The sequence below is a fragment of the Salvelinus fontinalis genome, chromosome 31, assembly GCF_029448725.1.
Source record: "Salvelinus fontinalis isolate EN_2023a chromosome 31, ASM2944872v1, whole genome shotgun sequence".
In the NCBI taxonomy this organism is placed as follows: Eukaryota; Metazoa; Chordata; class Actinopteri; order Salmoniformes; family Salmonidae; genus Salvelinus; species Salvelinus fontinalis.
In genome coordinates, this window is record NC_074695.1 from 22,010,712 (window position 1) to 22,031,949 (window position 21,238).

At 40.3% G+C, this 21,238-nt stretch overlaps 1 protein-coding gene across 4 annotated transcripts in view; it reads left to right on the forward strand.

The window, feature by feature from the left end:
- Positions 1 to 6,111: 6,111 nt before the first annotated feature.
- LOC129829815 (C4b-binding protein alpha chain-like) overlaps positions 6,112 to 21,238 on the forward strand; it is a 63,254-nt gene continuing 48,127 nt past the window's right edge. For 3 of the 4 annotated variants that reach the window (XM_055891751.1, XM_055891754.1, XM_055891753.1), the window contains exons 1-12: positions 6,112 to 6,207; positions 8,068 to 8,153; positions 8,327 to 8,515; positions 8,732 to 8,831; positions 9,115 to 9,188; positions 9,291 to 9,473; positions 10,119 to 10,292; positions 13,016 to 13,204; positions 13,421 to 13,520; positions 13,804 to 13,877; positions 13,980 to 14,162; positions 14,807 to 14,980. In XM_055891751.1, coding sequence (XP_055747726.1) covers positions 8,078 to 8,153; positions 8,327 to 8,515; positions 8,732 to 8,831; positions 9,115 to 9,188; positions 9,291 to 9,473; positions 10,119 to 10,292; positions 13,016 to 13,204; positions 13,421 to 13,520; positions 13,804 to 13,877; positions 13,980 to 14,162; positions 14,807 to 14,980 — 1,516 coding nt within the window. In that variant the 5' untranslated portion in view covers positions 6,112 to 6,207; positions 8,068 to 8,077. The remainder of the gene's footprint in view (positions 6,208 to 8,067; positions 8,154 to 8,326; positions 8,516 to 8,731; positions 8,832 to 9,114; positions 9,189 to 9,290; positions 9,474 to 10,118; positions 10,293 to 13,015; positions 13,205 to 13,420; positions 13,521 to 13,803; positions 13,878 to 13,979; positions 14,163 to 14,806; positions 14,981 to 21,238) is intronic. The other variant, XM_055891752.1, reaches the window with a different exon arrangement.

The window sequence follows — 21,238 nt, forward strand, 5'->3', positions numbered from 1 at the left end:
ACCAGGAACGCACAATCACTCCATCAGTGCTCAGACTGCCCGCAATAGGCTGAGAGAGGCTGGAGAAAAGGCTTGTAGGCCTGTTGTAAGGCAGGTCCTCACCAGACATCACCGGCAACAACGTCGCCTATGGGCACAAACCCACCGTTGCTGTACCAGACAGGACTGGCAAAAAGTGCTCTTCACTGACGAGTCGCGGTTTTGTCTCAACAGTCGTGATGGCCATTCCATCCAGAAATGTCCGGGAACTTGCAGGTGCCTTGGTGGAAGAGTGGGGTAACATCTCACAGCAAGAACTGGAAAATCTGGTGCAGTCCATGAGGAGGAGACGCAATACTGACTGTTACTTTTTATGTTGACCCTCCCTTTGTTCAGGGACACATTGTTCCATTTCTGTTAGTCACATGTCTGAAAACTTGTTCAGTTTATGTCTCAATTGTTGATTCCTGTTGTGTAAATATTTGTATGAACATATGTTAAGTTTGATGAAAATAAACACAGTTGACAGTGAGGATATTTTTATTGTTGCTGAGTTTAGGTGGAGTTATTAAAGTGACTATGCATAGATGAAAACAGAGAGTAGCAGTGGGGGGGGGGGGGGGGGGGGGGGCACTGCAAATAGTTTGGTTAGCCATTTGACTAGATGTTCAGGAGTCTACCCTCTTTAGTGCCTTGCGGTCAGAGGCCCGAGCAGTTGCCATACCAGGCAGTGATGCAACCAGTCAGGATGCTCTCGATGATGCAGCTGTAAAACCTTTTGAGGTTCTGAGTACCAATGCCAAATCTTTTCAATCTCCTGAGGAGGAATAAGTTTTGTCGTGCCCTCTTCACGACTGTCTTGGTGTGCTTGGATCATGTTAGTTTATTGGTGATGTGGACACCAAGGAACTTGAAGCTCTCAACCTGCTCCACTGCAGCCCCGTCGATGAGAATGGGGGTGTGCTCGGTCGTCTTTTTCCTGTAGTCCACAATCATCTCCTTTGTCTTGATCGCGTTGAGGGAGAGGTTGTTGTCCTGGCACCACACGGCCAGGTCTCTGACCTCCTCCCTATAGGCTGTTTTGTTGTTGTCAGTGATTAGGCTTACCACTGTTGTGTCATCGGCAAATTGAATGGTGTTGGTGTCGTGCCTGGCCGTGCAGTCATGAGTGAACAGGGAGTACAGGAGGGGACTGAGCACTCACCCCTGAGTGGCACCTGTGTTGAGGATCAGTGTGGCAGATGTGTTGTTATCTACCCAAGCCACCTGGTGGCAGCCCGTCAGGAAGTCCAGGATCCAGTTGCAGAGGGAGGTGTTTAGTCCCAGGGTCCTTAGCTTAGTGATGAGCTTTGAGGACACTATGGCGTTGAACGCTGAGCTGTAGTCAATGAATAGCATTCTCACATAGGTGCTCCTTTTGTCCAGGTGGGAAAGGGCTATAGAGATTGCATCATCTGTGGATCTGTTGGGGCAGTATGCAAATTGGAGTGGGTCTAAGGTTTCATGGATGATGGTGTTGTGAGCCATGACCAGCCTTTCAAAGCACTTCATGCCTACAGATGTGAGTGCTATGGGTTGGTAGTCATTTAGGCAGGTAACCTTAGTGTTCTTGGGCACAGGGACTATGGTGGTCTGCTTAAAACATGTTGGTATTACATAGTCGGACAGGGAGAGGTTGAAAATGTCAGTGAAGACACTTGCCAGTTGGTCAGCGTATGATTTAAAAAATAATTATGTCTGAGTGTTGGAGTGTGAGACTGGCTATCACTACATTTTAAAAACAAGAAAATGGTGCCATTGGCTTTCCTTAATATAAGGAATTTGATATGATTTATATTTTTACTTTTGATAGTTAAGTATATTTCAGCAATTACATTTACTTTTGATACTTAAGTATATATAAAACCAAATACGTTCAGACTTTTACTCAAGTAGTATTTTACTGGGTGACTTTTACTTGAGTAACTTTGTATTAAGGTATCTATACTTTTACTCAAGTATGCCATTTGGGTACTTTTTCCACCACTGGTTATAGATGAAGGTGTCAGTTTTCAAATAAAGGATGTACTGTGAACTCTTAACAATTGTACTGTGGATGCAGCTGTGGGAATTAAATCTTTAGACCACTACTGTATGTAATGTGGAATTTCATTTTCAAAGAGTGATTTTCAATCATAACTTTTTGTTTGTTTTTCAGGGCATGGGCAGTGTTGCCTGTTTGGTATGAGGTCCTGCGCTGGCTTTTCCTGGCTACTCTGATAGCAGCTGTGTGTCTTGTGCACAAGTGCAGACCTACACAAGTGTGATTCAACAGTCTCTATGACAACAGAAAGTTTCCTTTGGCAAACTGACCACTTTGTTTTACCTTGGTCAGATATATGTACTTTAGCTAACTCCTTTGTCATTGTCGTCTTATAACAACATCCTTCAGAAACATTAAAAATATAGAATTGGCTATCTACATCAAGGTAAATAGGTGTATCTACTTACCTATACAAAGGCTAAAGGTAGGATTATATTATATTTAATATATTTTAAATTGTCTTGACACAAAATAATAGTTTAAATATAGGTGCCAGTGAGAATGTGAAGAGTTAGTTAGCCACAGGAGGGCAGTAATGATTGTGTTATGGAAGTTTGAAACATCACATGTTCAATATGGCTTACATTCTGAAAGGACCTTAAGTGATATCATGGAATCCTAAAATAAACATTTGTATTTCTTATCATAATGACACAATCAACTAATTGCTCAGTAATATTGTTTTTTACAGGGAGCCAGGAGTTTTCTTTTTATACCTGAGATAGATACTAATTCCCTACCCAACAGCCACCAGATCCTGTCTAGTCTGCAGGGGGGGGGGGGGGGGGGGGGTTATTTTATCATATATTTTAGCGGCAAAATACATAGTCTTGTTCATACATTTCCATCAATTATTTGTCTTAGGGTAGGCCTATTAATTTGCCTGTATTGATCATCTGTAATGAATACTCAGGGAGGAAAAGGTGTAGATTCACAAGCAGAGCGCGACAGGTGTCTATTTCGCCTTTGCAGAAGGCAAAAATCGTGGTTACAGGCAGGCAATGGTCATACACAGGTAGGCAAAAAGGCAGGTGAATCAAAACTAGGACTGAAGGCTTTAACTAGTTCTCACAAGCGAGCTAGGAAAAGGCTTAGTAGTCAAAACAAACAATACCTCACAAAGGCACAAACAGAATGAACTGAACTAAATAAGGAGCTGATAAGACCAGGTGAGTAACTAACACAGGTGAAATCAATGAACAAAAATGAAAGACAGGGCTATGTTCAAGAACACAAAGAAACAGAACACAAGGTTGACTAAGGAAATACAGAACCTTACATCTAAACCATATCTATAGTGATAGCAAAACAGGAAGCCTCCTCCCTTACTGTGAATGATATCATAAAATAAACAAATGTTGCTTTATGAGTCAGGTGACTTATTGCATTTCTCAGGAATTCATAATGCGTATGTTCTTCCTGTGATTGATTAACTTGTCCGATGACTTTCTCGATCAAGCTTTTATTGCCCTGTATAAAAGCCTTATCTATTATGTTGGTCAGAGACACCGATAATATTTTCCACCAAGAAAAAGCCAGAGAAAAGTAAATGGAACTGAAAGAGCTTAAGTCAAAATGACACTTTATGAAATAATCTGTGAGGAATAAATTATTACAATTTAGTTTATTACAACGGAAAAGTACTGAGTTGTGTGTCACGTGGTGATGAGATTAGGATCCATTTCCAATTCCATGATGATTGTTATTCTATCCTTCCCAGGAACTCTGTCATACAATAAGACATTCTATTCTATCCTTCCCAGGAACTCTGTCATACAATAAGACATTCTATTCTATCCTTCCCAGGAACTCTGTCATACAATAAGACATTGTCACAGCATGAGAATCTGTTTTCAATGTCGACACTCAAAACAATGGAGAGCCAAACCCTCTAGATGTTGCCCAGAAACGACAAACCACTTCCAGTTGCCACCCATTCTTTAAACTCATAACCTCAACATAAGTTTTCCATAGTGGTGTCTAGTGTGTGATAGATTATTGAATACTGTATATTAACATATCAGATATGGGTACCTGTTGGTAAAAGATTCTGTAAGGAATGTATTTGCTGTAACTGTTTTAAGAACATGTTTGATTATAGCAAAACTGTTCACGAGGAAGGAAGTGGTGACAATATTGTGTTAACCACAAAAAGACCAGAATATTTGCAGTATCTTACTTCTTGGAAACATGCCTAAAAGATGCAAATACTTTCCCCAAGTAGTTGGCAGCATATTTATATCTTGGACAGATTGTGTCAGTGCAAAAAGGAGTGTCAGGAAATGGTGAAAGGTTATGTTACTCAGCATGAGTCAAACTGAGGATTGTTCTACACACCACGTTTACTTGTGTTTCTAAATACCAAAGTGGTGATCATATATTATTTTACAATGCTGCCACTTTGAGGCTCAGCATGCCAATCCTTCAGTTCATATTGAGTTGACCTGGACTGTTCTTACCTGGTATAAGGAAGATGTGTACTAATTTGTTAATGATTGGATCACTATCAGATCTGAGCACCTGGCATCAATAGCTGGCATAGTGTTCAATAATTGTTTCACTGTCACAGAACAACACTTAGATGCTGTTTGCTGGATGACAGACAATATTCTAAAACAATGTAGGCCTAGGCCTCATACATACAGTACCTTGTGAAAGTATTCACCCCCATTGGCATTTTTCCTATTTTGTTGCCTTACAACCTGGAATTAAAATTGAATTTGGGGGGGGTTGTGTCATTTGATTTACACAACATTCCTACCACTTTGAAGAGGCAAAATATTTTTTTACTGTGAAACAAACAAGAAATAAGACAAAAAACAGACAAAACCCCCCAGAAAACTTGAGCGTGCATTAACTATTCACCCCCCCCAAAGTTAATACTTTGTAGAGCCACCTTTTGCAGCAATTACAGCTGCAAGTCTCCTGGGATATGTCTCTATAAGCTTGGCACATCTAGCCACTTGGATTTTTGCCCATGTAACAGTATAACTTTAAACCGTCCCCTCGCCCCGACACGGGCGCGAACCAGGGACCCTCTGCACACATCAACAACTGACACCCACGTAGCGTCGTTACCCATCGCTCCACAAAAGCCGCGGCCCTTGCAGAGCAAGGTGCAACACTACTTCTAGGTTTCAGAGCAAGTGACGTAACTGATTGAAACGCTAGTAGCGCGTACCCGCTAACTAGCTAGCCATTTCACATCCGTTACACCCACTCTTCAAGGCAAAACTGCTACAGCTCCTTCAAGTTGGATGGGTTCCTGCTAGTGTACAGCAATTTTTAAGTCATACCACAGATTATCAATTGGATTGAGGTTTGGGCTTTGACTAGGCCATTCCAAGACATTTAAATGTTTCCCCTTAAACCACTCAAGTGTTGCTTTAGCAGTATGCTTAGGGTCATTGTCCTGCTGGAAGGTGAACCTCCGTCCCAGTCTCAAATCTCTGGAAGACTGAAACAGGTTTCCCTCAAGAATTTCCCTGTATTTAGCGCCATCCATCATTCCCTCAATTCTGACCAGTTTCCCAGACCCTGCTGATGAAAAATATGGGATGGTGTTCTCGGGGTGATGAGAGGTGTTGGGTTTGTGCCAGACATAGCGTTTTCCTTGATGGCCAAAAAGCTCAATTCTCATCTGACCAGAGTACCTTCTTCTTCCATATGTTGGGGGAGTCTCCCACCGCCCTGACAATCACTTCTATTTGTGTTTTTATGTACTATGCCTTTTTGTTCCCACTGCCCTTTCTCCCCAAATTGAAATGGGCACCAGCATCTCAGTGCAAGAGGCGTCACTGTAGTCCCTGGTTCGAATCCAGGCTGCATCACATCCGGCCATGATTAGGAGTCCCCTAGGGCGGTGCACAATTGGCCCAGCGTTGTCCGGATTTGGCCTTCATTGTAAAATAATAATTTGTTTTTAACTGACTTGCCTAGTTAAATAAAGGTTCCAATAGAAATGTATATATATATAAAAAATAAATTGCTTGATTACTGGGCCTTTATTAAGGACACGGCCCCTTGCCCTACCTGAAAGGGAGGGGCACTGCCCTAAAACACAGGTGAAACACAAACGTCAAGTTCCTAGCAAGGCAGACATAATTTCTAGGTGAAGAAAGCCTACAGACCATTTGAACAGTAAGGTAAGATTTTTCCAAATAACGCTGATAATTATTGTAAATTATTCTAGAAAGTGCCATGTACGCAAACACGGTAACTGGACGATCCAGCTACAATTTTCCCGGCTTTCTAGTTAACTAGGTGGTCCTTCCCCATTCATAGACGCGACCTACCTTTATTGCTTTTTGATTAGGGTATCTTCAAAGACAGTACAGTATGTGGTATCTTCCCAGACGCTCGTGACCATTTGCTGTACCGCGTTTAAAACATAAGGAACGTAGCTATCCAATGTGGGGATTTCATATGATTCTTTACATAAATCTACGACAGTCTCTTTAGTATTGTTACTTTTCTTATGGTATATATTACATTGTGAACGTCCATCATCCGTTTCGTACAATATGTTACTCATTTGCAATTGGTACAGTATTTTTTGCGAAACATATGTTACGAATTCCCATTGTTGTGGCTAACGTTAGTTAGGTGGTTAATGTTAGTGTTAGCTAGCTCTCGGGGTTAGGGGAAGGGTTATCCAACATACTAAGTAGTTGCGAAGCTGCTAAAGTTGTCCATGATGAGATTCGAACACGCAACACGCTTGCCTTAAGAACCTATCTTATGTAACCATACCAATCGTAACATCATACTAATTTGAGTGTCGTTGATTATACTATTACGTCTAGTCTGAGACCAGTCTGAACTATCTTTCATGTCAGCTAGAAATAATAAAAAGGTTCAATTACTACACACCTTTTAATAGGGTCAGAGTTCCTACGCGACCATATCTCCATTTAACAGCATGTGTTTACAAAAAAGGATAATTATCGTTCTAGCATTCTCCTAACGCCTGTGTTGTAACTGAATAAAATGCTGTCGGCTGCAATAAAGCCAGTTAAAACTAAGTGTATATTTTGCTTTTGTGATATGAAAGTAAAGGTCTTTGTTTTTAGCACCGTAACGTTATCGCAGTTTAGAATCGGTTCACATTTTGATGTAGTATTTGGCCTTTCTGAAAATAACATGCATAGTCCTTGGCTAGTTCACCATTTTACAACTGTTAGATGGTTCCTTACCCTGCGAAAATGTCTATGGACCAGGAGAAACTGTAATTCATGGTACAATTGTATTTAAACCACCATTACAAACTTTAGCAACTGCTAGTTAAAATCAATAGAAGTGATCATGAGAACAATGTCAACTCTCTAAATTTTGTTTGATGGACCTTTTTAAAAGGTGATTTGGTCATAACACAACATGCCCCCATCACTTCCATTGATTTTTATCTAGGGTTGGCTGAAGTTTGTAATGGCTGTATAAAGAACTAAACCATGGATTAGTTTCTCCTGGCCCATGGACTACTTTCAGGGTGAGGAATCATTTAACATCAAGCTTTAAAATAGCGAACTACTCCTTTAAGCAGTAAAGGCTTTAAGGAATTACTGTAGGCTCCTTATGGGTACATTCTTGGGCTAGCTAGGTCCCAGAGTCCAGTAACGAAGCTAGCTAACCTTATTGTGAGTGATATGTGTATTTCCTTGTCAACAGTGTGATTTAAGGCAAGTGGATATTTAGCTAGCCGATCAAACGCTACAATTTAAAATTGAGTTGAGTGGCGACTAATGTGGGTGGACTGAAACTCCCGACGTCACATATAATCATGCATGCTATTATTTGGGTGCTGAAATCTGTCGTTTTTGATAATTTCATTTTGTGATGCCAGAGCTCTCCTATCGGCACACTAGTCGCTGCTCAGCTCCATTATAAATCGTTGAGTTAAGTCGGCCAGTGGATATTGTGAGAAGTTGATCCGCTTAGGTGGGTATCTGGCAAAACGTTACAGTACAGAACAAGCAAACCAGGAAATTGTGTGCTGCTTGTTACAGAAAAGACGTCATGCAGCCCTCTAACGTCTGTTGGTCCTTGACGATATGGATGGTCCAGCTGGCCTTGATTGTTCTCACTGTTCAAGGTGGGGTCATTTTTTGTATAGAATCAGAATCCTATGTCTTTGCATCTCTTTCTACAGATGGTACTTTGCTGCTTACACTACTACAGTTTGTGGGTTGAATTCAAAGTGTTGTCTCATACATTTGTTCACCTTGGTCATTAACATTAAATCAATTTTGTCTCCAACTATTTCAGCTGAAAACTGCACCAAACCCATAGGAGGGCCAAACATGGTTTTGTCAGATGCCTTCATCACGCAAGAGACATTTGTAGATGGTGCAAAAGTCACGTTTCAGTGTGCAATTGGATATGCCAGTACAGGACCGTCTCCTTCAGTCACTTGTACTGCTGGCGTGTGGAGTGAAGTGAAACTGACATGCGAAAGTAATATAATTGTCTATTTATTTTTGTTCTGAAAAGTTGTGCCATATTCTTGTAAATATTTCCTGTTTTTACTTACCCACTTGATATATTCATTGCCCATCCTTAAATCTAATTGAAATACTAGCCTGGAATTCAGACCTGTTTTGTGCTAACATTCAACTCTTTCTCACTCTGTCATTTTGAAAGTCTGACTGGTTTTCTCTCTGGTTGTTTCAGGGAAGTCGTGTGGCACCCCAGGAGAAGTGATGAACGGCCGGTTTAATCTCTCTGAGGGGATCTTGTTTGGAGACAAGGCAGTTGCTACCTGTAACACTGGGTCAGTGCTTTCTTGAGTCCTAGATGTAATTACATTTTAATTTTTTAGATTTAACATGTCAACATTTTCACAAAGCTGTCCATTTGTTGGCCTAATTTAATGATTTTTCCAAATATGCCTTAATCAAACTTCCACTCCCTAAAAGCTAAACAAAGTCTTTCAATTTTAGGCGTATTATCTGTCATTACTATTTTGATCAGAACTGTCTCTGTTGTAACCCTTACTAACCTGAAAGCAAAGTTCTAAAAACTGTCTCGTATTGTCTAATCTTTCTACATTTCAGCTATATGCTTGTGGGCAGCGGTGTAAGGACCTGTATGGATGGAGGCTGGGATGGCAGACTTCCAGTATGTGAAGGTTGGTAATCTGAAGGAGCATGTCAAGTGAAAATAACATTAACAGTTCTGTGCATGTGCCTGAATCATCTCTTCATAACTGCTGTTGTGCTCTAATCTGCAGTGATGAAGTGTGGAAAGCCCCCAAACATTGTCAACGGTGGGCCTGTTGTCCCACCTGAAGATGCGTATGACTATGGAAGTGTAGTGCAATATGACTGTGAGAAGGATTACACTCTGGTTGGAACTAAATCCATAACCTGCCGTGAGAATGGAGAATTCCAGCCAGCTCCACCTGAGTGTAAAAGTATGTTGAAAGCTTTCCTTTTTTCCCGTTTCTAAGTATGATTGTTAACAAAACAATAATGAACTGCTTACACCAGGGGTGTCAAACTCATTCCATGGAGGGCCTAGTGTCTACTGGTTTCTCCTTTCAATTAAGAAGCGCAGATGAGGGGGAGTTCCTTGCTAACTAGTGACCTTAATTCATCAATCAAGTACAAGGGAGGAGAACCCACAGACATTCAGCCCCCCATGGAATGAGTTTGACACATGTTGCTTACACTGATAAACTTTACTTTTTTCCTCCACCACACAATCATAATCCAGATGACCTCTGAAAGATAAATGTGTAAATATCACAGTATCTAGCTTAATAAAATCAAACATGATCACAGATGTGCATGAGACAGGCTAAGCAAGCAGTCTAAAGCATGTTTAATGTGTAGGCCTAATCTAAAAACCATGATGCAACATTGAGCTCAGAGGAAGTGGGTTTCAATAGAATCTACCCTATTTATTTGATAATGATTAGTTGCATTATTCATAAATGTGTGATTATAACAACATTGTTTATTGCTTCAAGTAGTCTAAAACCAATAAATAATATACTTTTGTCATGTTGTTCACCTCAAAACAGCAGCTAATGACACCTCTTTGTTTACGTCTGCAGAGGTCTCATGTCCTCCTCCTGTTGTTGAGAATGGCGTTCGGATTGCAGGCCGTCCCCCCTATACGTACAAGTCTTTTGTGACGTATGGGTGTAACGCTGGATATGAGATGGTGGGACAAGACAGTCTGACCTGTGAAATAGAAGGCTGGTCAGCTCCTTACCCAACATGCAAAGGTAAGACTGATTTCAGTGTTTGTTATTTTACACAGTTTAGCCTAATATTTTAGCTCATATTTTGCATCATTTGGTGTTTATGACCAGAATACCAATGTGTCGGCAAACTGTCTTTTTTAATGGAATTGACCTCTACTCATATACACACATTGAGGTGTTTTTGATAAGAAAAGATGGTACATGTGTTAATGTTCATGCTAATTGTTATTTTTCTCCATATGCATGCCTGTGCATAGCAACCTCTGGTGTTTATTTTCCCTTTTTACACTTTATTTGTGATGGTCCAACACCATTCTACTCCTTGGACCACACTGGCTGATTAAAGCATTTAAGAGATCATAACAGTAAAGTGTTATGACAGACCGGACAAGAATAGTTAGTGGCCTAATTACAGTTGAAGTCGGTAGTTTACATACACTTAGGTTGGAGTCATTTAAATGCTTTTCTTCAACCACTCCACACATTTCTTGTTAACAAACTATAGTTTTGGCCAGTCGGTTAAGACATCTACTTTGTGCATGGCACAATTTTTCCCAACAATTGTTTACAGACAGATTATTTCACTTATAATTCACTATCACAATTCCAGTGGGTCAAAACTTTACATGCACTAAGTTGACTGTGCCTTTAAACAGCTTGGAAAATTCCAGAAAATTGTGTCATGGCTTTAGAAGCTTCTGATAGGCTAATTGACATCATTTGAGTCAATTGGAGGTGTACCTGTGGATGTATTTCAAGGCATACCTTCAAACTCAGTGCCTCTTTGCTTGACATCATGGGAAAATCAAAATAAATCAGCCAAGACCTCAGAAAGAATAAAAATGTAGACCACAAGTCTGGTTCATCCTTGGGAGCAATTTCCAAACGCCTGAAGGTACCACGTTCATCTGTACAAACAATAGTACGCAAGTATAAACACCATGGCCACGGAGCTGTCATACCGCTCAGGAAGGAGACGACTTCTGTGTCCTATAGATGATTGTACTTTGGTGCAAATCAATCCCAGAACAGCAAAGGACCTTGTGAAGATGCCGGTGGAAACAGGTACAAAATTATCTATATCCACAGTAAAACGAGTCCTATACTGACATAACCTAAAAGGCTGCTTTGCAAGGAAGAAGCCACTGCTCCAAAACCGCCATTAAAAAAAAAAGAAGGGGACATGGGGACAAAGATTGTACTTTTTGGAGAAATGTCCTCTGGTCTGATGAAACAAAAATAGAACTGTTTGGCCATAATGACCATCGTTATGTTTGGAGGAAACAGGGGGAGGCTTGCAAGCCAAAGAACACTATCCCAACCGTGAAGCACGGGGGTGGGAGCATCATGTTGTGGGGGTGCTTGCTGCAGGAGGGACTGGTGAACTTCACAAAATAGATGGCATCATGAGGAGGAAAATTATGTGGATATATTGAAGCAACATCTCAAGACATCAGTAAAGGAAGTTAAAGCTTGGTCGCAAATGGGTCTTCCAAATGGACAATAAACCCAAGCATACTTCCAATGTTGTGGCAAAATGGCTTAAGGACAACAAAGTCAAGGTATTGGAGTGGCCATCACAAAGCCCTGACCTCAATCCCATAGAAAATGTGTGGGCAGAACTGAAAAAGCGTGTGCGAGCAAGGAGGCCTACAAACCTGACTTTGTTCCACCAGTTCTGTCAGGAGGAATGAGCCAAAATTCACCCAATTTATTGTGGAAGGCTACCTGACTCGTTTGACCCAAGTTAAACAATTTAAAGGCAATGCTACCAAATACTAATTGAGTGTATATAAACTTTTGACCCACTGGGAATGTGATGAAAGAAATAATAGCTGAAATGCATCATTCTCCCTCCTATTATTCTGACACTTCACATTCTTAAAATAAAGTGATCCTAACTGACCTTGTAAACAAAGGAGAACCGCACACTCCAGGAGCTCAGATGCAAAAATGTAATGTCCAACGTTTCGACAGCCAAGCTGTCTTCATCAGGGTGTAATTCTAACTGACCTATCACGGAATCCAATCCGGCTGCACGCGTGCGCCATCGTGGATAAATGTATTTTGCCCCCCCCCGTGATCACGACGCGCAGGTTAAAATATATCAAAACAAACTGAACCAATTATATTCATTTGGGGACAGGTCAAAAAGCATTAAATATTTATGGCAATTTAGATGACTAGCTTGCACTTGCTAGCAAATTTGTCCCATTTAGCTAGCTTGCTGTTGCTAGCTAATTTGTCCTGGGATTTAAACATTTAGTTGTTATTTTAACTGAAATGAACAAGGTCCTCTACTCCGCCAATTAATCCACACAGAAAACGGTCAACCGACTAGTTTCTAGTCATCTCTCCTCCTTCCAGGCTTTTTCTTCCCTTGACTTTATATTGCGATTGGCAACTTTAATAAATTCGGTGCATTACCGCCACTGACCTCGTTCGTCTTTCAGTCACCCACGTGGGTATAACCAATGAGGAGATGGCACGTGCCATCTGCTTCTATAAACCGATGGGAGATGCAGGATTTGCAGAGCGATCTGCGTCACAAATAAAACTGACTTCTATTTTAGCCCTTGGCAAAGCAGATGCTCGTTGACGCGAGCATAATAATTGAATAATATAGATTTCTAAATTTTATTTTGCAGCACGCGCGACACGAGCGGTGTAGTAAGACTGTTGTCTCATACATTTGTTCACCTTGGTCATTAACATTAACTCAATTTTGTCTCTACCTCTTTCAGCTAAAAACTGCACCAAACCCATAGGAGGGCCAAACATGGTTTTGTCAGATGCCTTCATCACGCAAGAGACATTTGTAGATGGCGCAAAAGTCACGTTTCAGTGTGCAATTGGATATGCCAGTACAGGACCGTCTCCTTCAGTCACCTGTACTGCTGGCGTGTGGAGTGAAGTGAAACTGACATGCGAAAGTAATATAATTGTCTATTTATTTTTGTTCTGAAAAGTTGTGCCATATTCTTGTAAATATTTCCTGTTTTTACTTACCCACTTGATATATTCATTGCCCATCCTTAAATCTAATTGAAATACTAGCCTGGAATTCAGACCTGTTTTGTGCTAACATTCAACTCTTTCTCACTCTGTCATTTTGAAAGTCTGACTGGTTTTCTCTCTGGTTGTTTCAGGGAAGTCGTGTGGCACCCCAGGAGAAGTGATGAACGGCCGGTTTAATCTCTCTGAGGGGATCTTGTTTGGAGACAAGGCAGTTGCTACCTGTAACACTGGGTCAGTGCTTTCTTGAGTCCTAGATGTAATTACATTTTAATTTTTTAGATTTAACATGTCAACATTTTCACAAAGCTGTCCATTTGTTGGCCTAATTTAATGATTTTTCCAAATATGCCTTAATCAAACTTCCACTCCCTAAAAGCTAAACAAAGTCTTTCAATTTTAGGCGTATTATCTGTCATTACTATTTTGATCAGAACTGTCTCTGTTGTAACCCTTACTAACCTGAAAGCAAAGTTCTAAAAACTGTCTCGTATTGTCTAATCTTTCTACATTTCAGCTATATGCTTGTGGGCAGCGGTGTAAGGACCTGTATGGATGGAGGCTGGGATGGCAGACTTCCAGTATGTGAAGGTTGGTAATCTGAAGGAGCATGTCAAGTGAAAATAACATTAACAGTTCTGTGCATGTGCCTGAATCATCTCTTCATAACTGCTGTTGTGCTCTAATCTGCAGTGATGAAGTGTGGAAAGCCCCCAAACATTGTCAACGGTGGGCCTGTTGTCCCACCTGAAGATACGTATGACTATGGAAGTGTAGTGCAATATGACTGTGAGAAGGATTACACTCTGGTTGGAACTAAATCCATAACCTGCCGTGAGAATGGAGAATTCCAGCCAGCTCCACCTGAGTGTAAAAGTATGTTGAAAGCTTTCCTTTTTTCCCGTTTCTAAGTATGATTGTTAACAAAACAATAATGAACTGCTTACACCAGGGGTGTCAAACTCATTCCATGGAGGGCCTAGTGTCTACTGGTTTCTCCTTTCAATTAAGAAGCGCAGATGAGGGGGAGTTCCTTGCTAACTAGTGACCTTAATTCATCAATCAAGTACAAGGGAGGAGAACCCACAGACATTCAGCCCCCCATGGAATGAGTTTGACACATGTTGCTTACACTGATAAACTTTACTTTTTTCCTCCACCACACAATCATAATCCAGATGACCTCTGAAAGATAAATGTGTAAATATCACAGTATCTAGCTTAATAAAATCAAACATGATCACAGATGTGCATGAGACAGGCTAAGCAAGCAGTCTAAAGCATGTTTAATGTGTAGGCCTAATCTAAAAACCATGATGCAACATTGAGCTCAGAGGAAGTGGGTTTCAATAGAATCTACCCTATTTAATGATAATGATTAGTTGCATTATTCATAAATGTGTGATTATAACAACATTGTTTATTGCTTCAAGTAGTCTAAAACCAATAAATAATATACTTTTGTCATGTTGTTCACCTCAAAACAGCAGCTAATGACACCTCTTTGTTTACGTCTGCAGAGGTCTCATGTCCTCCTCCTGTTGTTGAGAATGGCTTTCGGATTGCAGGCCGTCCCCCCTATACGTACAAGTCTTTTGTGACGTATGGGTGTAACGCTGGATATGAGATGGTGGGACAAGACAGTCTGACCTGTGAAATAGAAGGCTGGTCAGCTCCTTACCCAACATGCAAAGGTAAGACTGATTTCAGTGTTTGTTATTTTACACAGTTTAGCCTAATATTTTAGCTCATATTTTGCATCATTTGGTGTTTATGACCAGAATACCAATGTGTCGGCAAACTGTCTTTTTTAATGGAATTGACCTCTACTCATATACACACATTGAGGTGTTTTTGATAAGAAAAGATGGTACATGTGTTAATGTTCATGCTAATTGTTATTTTTCTCCATATGCATGCCTGTGCATAGCAACCTCTGGTGTTTATTTTCCCTCTTTACACTTTAAGAATAGTTAGTGGCCTAATTACAGTTGAAGTCGGAAGTTTACATACACTTAGGTTGGAGTCATTTAAACGCTTTCTTCAACCACTGCACACATTTCTTGTTAACAAACTATAGTTTTGGCCAGTCGGTTAAGACATCTACTTTGTGCATGGCACAATTTTTTTCCAACAATTGTTTACAGACAGATTATTTCACTTATAATTCACTATCACAATTCCAGTGGGTCAGAACTTTACATGCTATTGGTTAGAGCCTGTAAGCATTTCACTAAGGTCTACTACACCTGTTGTATTCGGCGCATGCGACAACGTTTGATTTGATCAGAGAGTGCCTGTTGTACAGCTGAATAACCTTCACATATTTGTTTTAGTGTTGATAGAGAGAAGATAGTATGCCAACACTTTGTCACCTTAACTCATTGTATTAGCCTAACCTTTGATCCTTTGTGGTAATAGTCTGAGGCTTTTGAATGACCTTAACACCAAGTTAATGTCAGTCTCTGGCTGAGGTGAAGAATCATCATTGGTTCTGTGAGGTATGCTCACTAAATTCCCCTAGTTATTTGTCTAAACTTCCATTGACACTTGAATTATACATTCAAATGGAATCTGGAGGGCATCCAGTGGTAGTTTATGGTGGCTTTTCTCCATCAGACTCTCCTTCACCTGAAACAAAGATTTGATTGTGATCTGAATATATGTAACACGGAAATAAAGTGTTGAAATGCAACACCAGTTTGTTCTCTAGCATGCCATGCCACTAACACCACCTCATTCTTTCACTACATTTTTGTTTTGGCCAACATCCGTATGCTGTATTAGTAATTGTTAAATCTGTGTGTTCTCTATCACTTTTTTGTGTACCAGACGCCACTCATACAACCCCAGACCCCAACAGTAAGTGATCACCCAGTTGCTATTCATCTTTTTGTTGTAGCTATATGATATTCTCTTTGATTTCATGCTGTATTTCGGTGATTTCAGCTTCACTGCAAATGCATGTCACCTTCCTTCTGTGTTTGTTTATTTACAGACAATGCTGGGAAAATAGGCAGTGTTGTAGGTGTACTTGGTAAGTATCAGCAGATTCTTTTAATGTTATAAAAATGTTGTTTTTTATGACGAGCTATGTGGATAACAATATCATTCAAGGAAGAGACTATAGTCTATTACAGTCCAACATTAGAGGTCCCAGACGTGCTCAATGGGATTGAGATCCGGGCTCTTTGCTTGCTGTGGCAGAACACTGACATTCCTGGCTTGCAGGAAATCACGCACAGAATGAGCAATATAGCTGGTGGTTACTGGCCCAACGCTCTTAACTGCTAGGCTACTTGCCGGGGAAGTCGTTCAGGTGGTGGGCATTGGGCAAAGCTGGTGGTTTTGTGAGGCGCTTGGCCACCTGGTCATCTAGAAATAGTCACTAGAGTTTTTGGGTTACAGCTCTCGGTGGCTACTCAGGAAATGTGGCCACTAAACTCAGACAGCGTTTATGAGCATACATTTTTATTTAATTTGAGATAACAAGGAAAGATGGGTGATTTGAGAATTAATTAGCAGAATAATGTTTATTTGGAATGGTGAGCATGATCTCCAACTTGGCTTCAAGCTGACATGTTGTGGTAGCTGTTCAGTGATGAAATATGTCAAAGTCCAACAGATTTATCCAGTTTGTGCTCCACAGGTCCACATTGGTTTTGTCAACAAAAAAAAATGCTGGGCAGATTGTTATTAGTGTATAAAGAAATGTATTTTTGTGGTGTTTTCTTTTTCAGTGCCAAGTCTTCTACTTTACCTCAGTCTCCTCCTGCTTCATTGAGAAGGAAGGAGTCACAGTAAAATGGCTGCTGTGATGTCCCCTGAATCTACCACCCTCCCAAACACCGGGAATGATTCATATGCTTTAAAAGGAATCTCTATTACACGATGATTAGAAACCTCCCGATGAATGTATTGGTTCACTTCCATTTGGAAGCTTGTGCTTAAGGAGTGGCCTAACTTGATTACTTTTGTGTTTCCAGTGTACTTCACAAATCACTCCTAGTGTGATCCTGATTTATCTCATTGCAACATTCTCATGTTAAAATTCACCCGTATGTATGGTCGCTGCTTTTCTCGGTGAACTTGCCTCACAAAGCCAGTTTTGCCACCTCTGGGGGGGGGAGAAATTGAAGGAAATCATATCTGTTAAGATAAGCATTTGTAATTTAGTTGATGCCCTTATCCAGAGCAACTTACAGTAGTGAGTGCATACATTTTCATACAAGACCCACAGTATATGTGATGCAGTTGGACACAAGGTCTTTATATGTAAGTCATACCACCAAAGGCCACCACTGGTTTGATAGACCAGGTTGCAGATGTGTTGAACCTATCCTATAGCTGTCGTGGAAAATCATCTCAGAAATATAACGCTTTATCAGAACTTGTAAATTCAATCATGCTCTTTATTACAATTGTACAGCCATCTGGAATGTCCGCGGAACCCACCCCGCGGAACCCACCCCGCGGAACCCACACCGCGGAACCCCCCCCTCAGAAGTCCAGTCCTTTATATTTATACCCACATAGTATTGTCCGTCCCCTATGACGTCATTCCCCACCATCTGCCTTCAATCAGTTTATAATGGTGGCCGGACCCTCCCTTTACCACTAAATCAATGCACTCTTTGTGCCCCCCCCCCCTCTCTAGGGCATCCAATTGCTTATAGGCGTCTATGTGTCTGGTCAGTTTCACTCAAATGGAATCAGCAGACTATGTGTTTCTTGTTCATTAGTGTCCAGCCATCTCAGGCATATTTCTCTGGTATGTATGCTTTTCTAGTGGAATGAGTAGACTATATTTCTAGTGGGTCTAAGTGCCCTAAACACATATTTCTCTGACATGTGTATCTCTTTAAAGAATCAGCAGACTGTGTGTCTAGTGTCCAATTTCTTTAAGCGCCTATCTGTCTGACAGCATAATGGAGAATCTACAAGGGTCAGAGGGTCAGAACGTCCCCCAGTAGTTTTCCATTACCACGGTCTCATGATCTATGTCAACATGTGGTTCGCTACCACCACACCATCTGCCAATCTTCGGTTTCCTGTATTTACCAGAATGGCAAACACACTCACATCTGCCTTCTTATACTATTTACCTATCTATTGTTTAATAGTGTGATATCTACCTACATATGTCACTTACTCCTACATAATCCCTCCTCTTGAGGGTAAATAACCTCAAAAACCATATTAAAAATGACATATAGAGAGTAGATATCAATACCAACAATTGACTAAAACATTATCAAAATAAAGCTTACAAATCACTTGTACCAAACATCTCCAATACATAAACACAGACAGGAAGAAAAGATCCAATTGAAACATAATATTCTTACAAAACCCAACTAGACCAAACATCTCCAATTAATAACATAAAATAGGAATGAAAGATCTAGTTAAAATAAAAAATACTAATAATCAACCATTATATTTTGATGAAGCAATGAACATGTAGTATGAATCCCTGCCTGAGGTTACAAAGAACACAAAGCATTAGGCAAAATAGATATGCTAAAACCCCTTTACATAAGACCACAGTCCTCATCCTTACATATAAGACAATCTCCTCTTTGACACTTTGACAGAAAAAAGGTTCTAGGTGATGATAATGACCATCCTCATGAATTTTTGTACACCACTTGAAATTGTGACGCAAATTACACTTTTTGTGGACATGTATGAGTAAACATTAATCTGAACTGGGTAATTTAACATATACATGGAAACCATGACACGCATGACCACCCCTCTCTCCTTACAGACATCTGTTTAACTGTTGTCTAAACCACAATTGACTTTAGCAGGGGTATAACATAACAAAATACAATACCCAGAGCCAATAACCCTCCTCCCAAAATGATGGCCATCCTAGCAAACATGGCTCCCCACTTTCCTAACACTAGGTCCAACCAATCCCAAACATGAGAGTCTAAACCAGAATTAGCCTTTACTTCTGCTCATAATCCTTTGAGTTTGGCCATAGCATTATTGAGAATAAAGGTGCAACAGTCATCCCCAAACATGACACAAACTCCACCCTTCTCCACTAAGAGCCAATTAAGTATAGTTAATGAATCCCTGTTGGTTATAGCATATATAATTAATCCACTCTAAGTTCTTATTTGGTGTTATCCACAAAAATATAGATTCAAATCCTGATTTAACCTCATCTCTGGCCTTGAAATCCCTAGGTAGACCTCTAAGCAGTCCAATTGCATTAAGGTATACCTCAGGATCCTTATCATAAACCACTTTAACTCTAGGTTTAACATAGTCATCATGGAGTGATTCAATAATAGTAACCTATTTAATTGCTCTAACTAAGGCACAAGGACCAATCCATCCATCAGACAATACATTCAACAGTTAGTGTTTTCCACACATCCATAAACTATCAGCAATAACTCTGTCTTGATTTTTCAACATAGTAAGAGATGGCGCAACCTGAGTTATGTGACCACACAACCCTTTTCTATTCATAATCAACCCTTTATCATTACTTTTACAAACTCCCACATTCTCCAACACCCAAATAGTATCACTTCTACAGTGGTGTTTCCTACATCAATTCCTTCGGTGTGATGTCTGTAAAAACATTCATATTTTAATTTAACCACGGTACCTCTGCCTAATTGAGGTACATTTAATTCAGTTCTAATGTTATAGGCAGCACAATCATTGTCTCCCAGCATGGTCTCATTCAACATAATTTTTCCCCTAGTCCTTAACCAGAACAATCCTACATTTTATGTCACACAAGGGAAAGAATACTTTCTATTGGTACAATAGTCATTTTTCCCAACTTACACAGTTTTTACATGATGCTGGTTCAGAGACTATTAAAAGATCAGACAAAGGTGATTTTCTTCACAAAATACAATTGTCCATTCTGTGTCTGTTTGCCATATACTTAGCCCATTCGTATCACTCCTTCTTCACTACTTCTTCTCATGTGGTGTCCTTGAGTGGTTCTGATTCTGATATATCTAATTCTGTTGCTTTTTCAATGTTCTTATCTTGAGGTAGATCATTAGAGTTTATCAGAAAGTTTCAAATATCAGTAAAAACTCTCCTGACTGATGTCTCAGGTTGCTTTGTGGCACGGTGGTCTGCTTGGTAAGGGCAGTCGATGTCATCTAGTGATAGCTACTGTGGTCGTCACAGCAGCCGCCACCCTTGTTGTTGTCACAGGTTCTTCCTGTTCATGTGCAGGGGTAGAATCAACCTTAATGACAGTGATGCTACTCCCTTCGGTCACTGTTGTTCTTGTTATTTCAACTATTAATTCTTCACCTTCAACTGGTTCAATCTGATTCATGATGAGCACCCTCTCGTCTTTTTCTTTGATTAATGTCAGGTCACATCCTTTCGGATCCCAAACGACTTGTCCCTTTGTTTGGTGATATGTCCATCCACAGAGTGCAATCTCCGATAAGGGTTTGATCCTTATGATTGAGATAGACTTCAGTTCTCCTACTTCTGTTATAAATTGAGGTGGAACAGAGATTCAAACCTTGTCAGTCTTTTTGGATTGTTCGGCTGATTCCATTCTTCTCTTCCTGCTCCCACAATACATCTTGATTGTGCATTAGTCTGTTGTTTCTATACTAGCATTCACTGTTACTTCTGTTATGTCAATGTCATTATTCTTTTGTTGTTCTAACATCAATTGTCTGTAAAGGAGGCCATTCAAAAGTTTAAAAGTCAATTGTGGGGTAATCTCCATTTTCTTCAACTTGCGGGACTTTTCCTCCTCTTTCTTCACCTGAGGCTCCCTCCTCAGGCCGGACTTAGCTTCCATCTGGAAGGCTTTCAATTTTAGGAAAGAAACGTTCTTATTCTGTTCCTTGTGAGGCCTCTTCTCCTCTTCTGGGTGCATTAGTCGGTGCACGTGTCATATTTTGGCTTTCACTTGATTTACTGTTTTCTTGGCTCCTCCA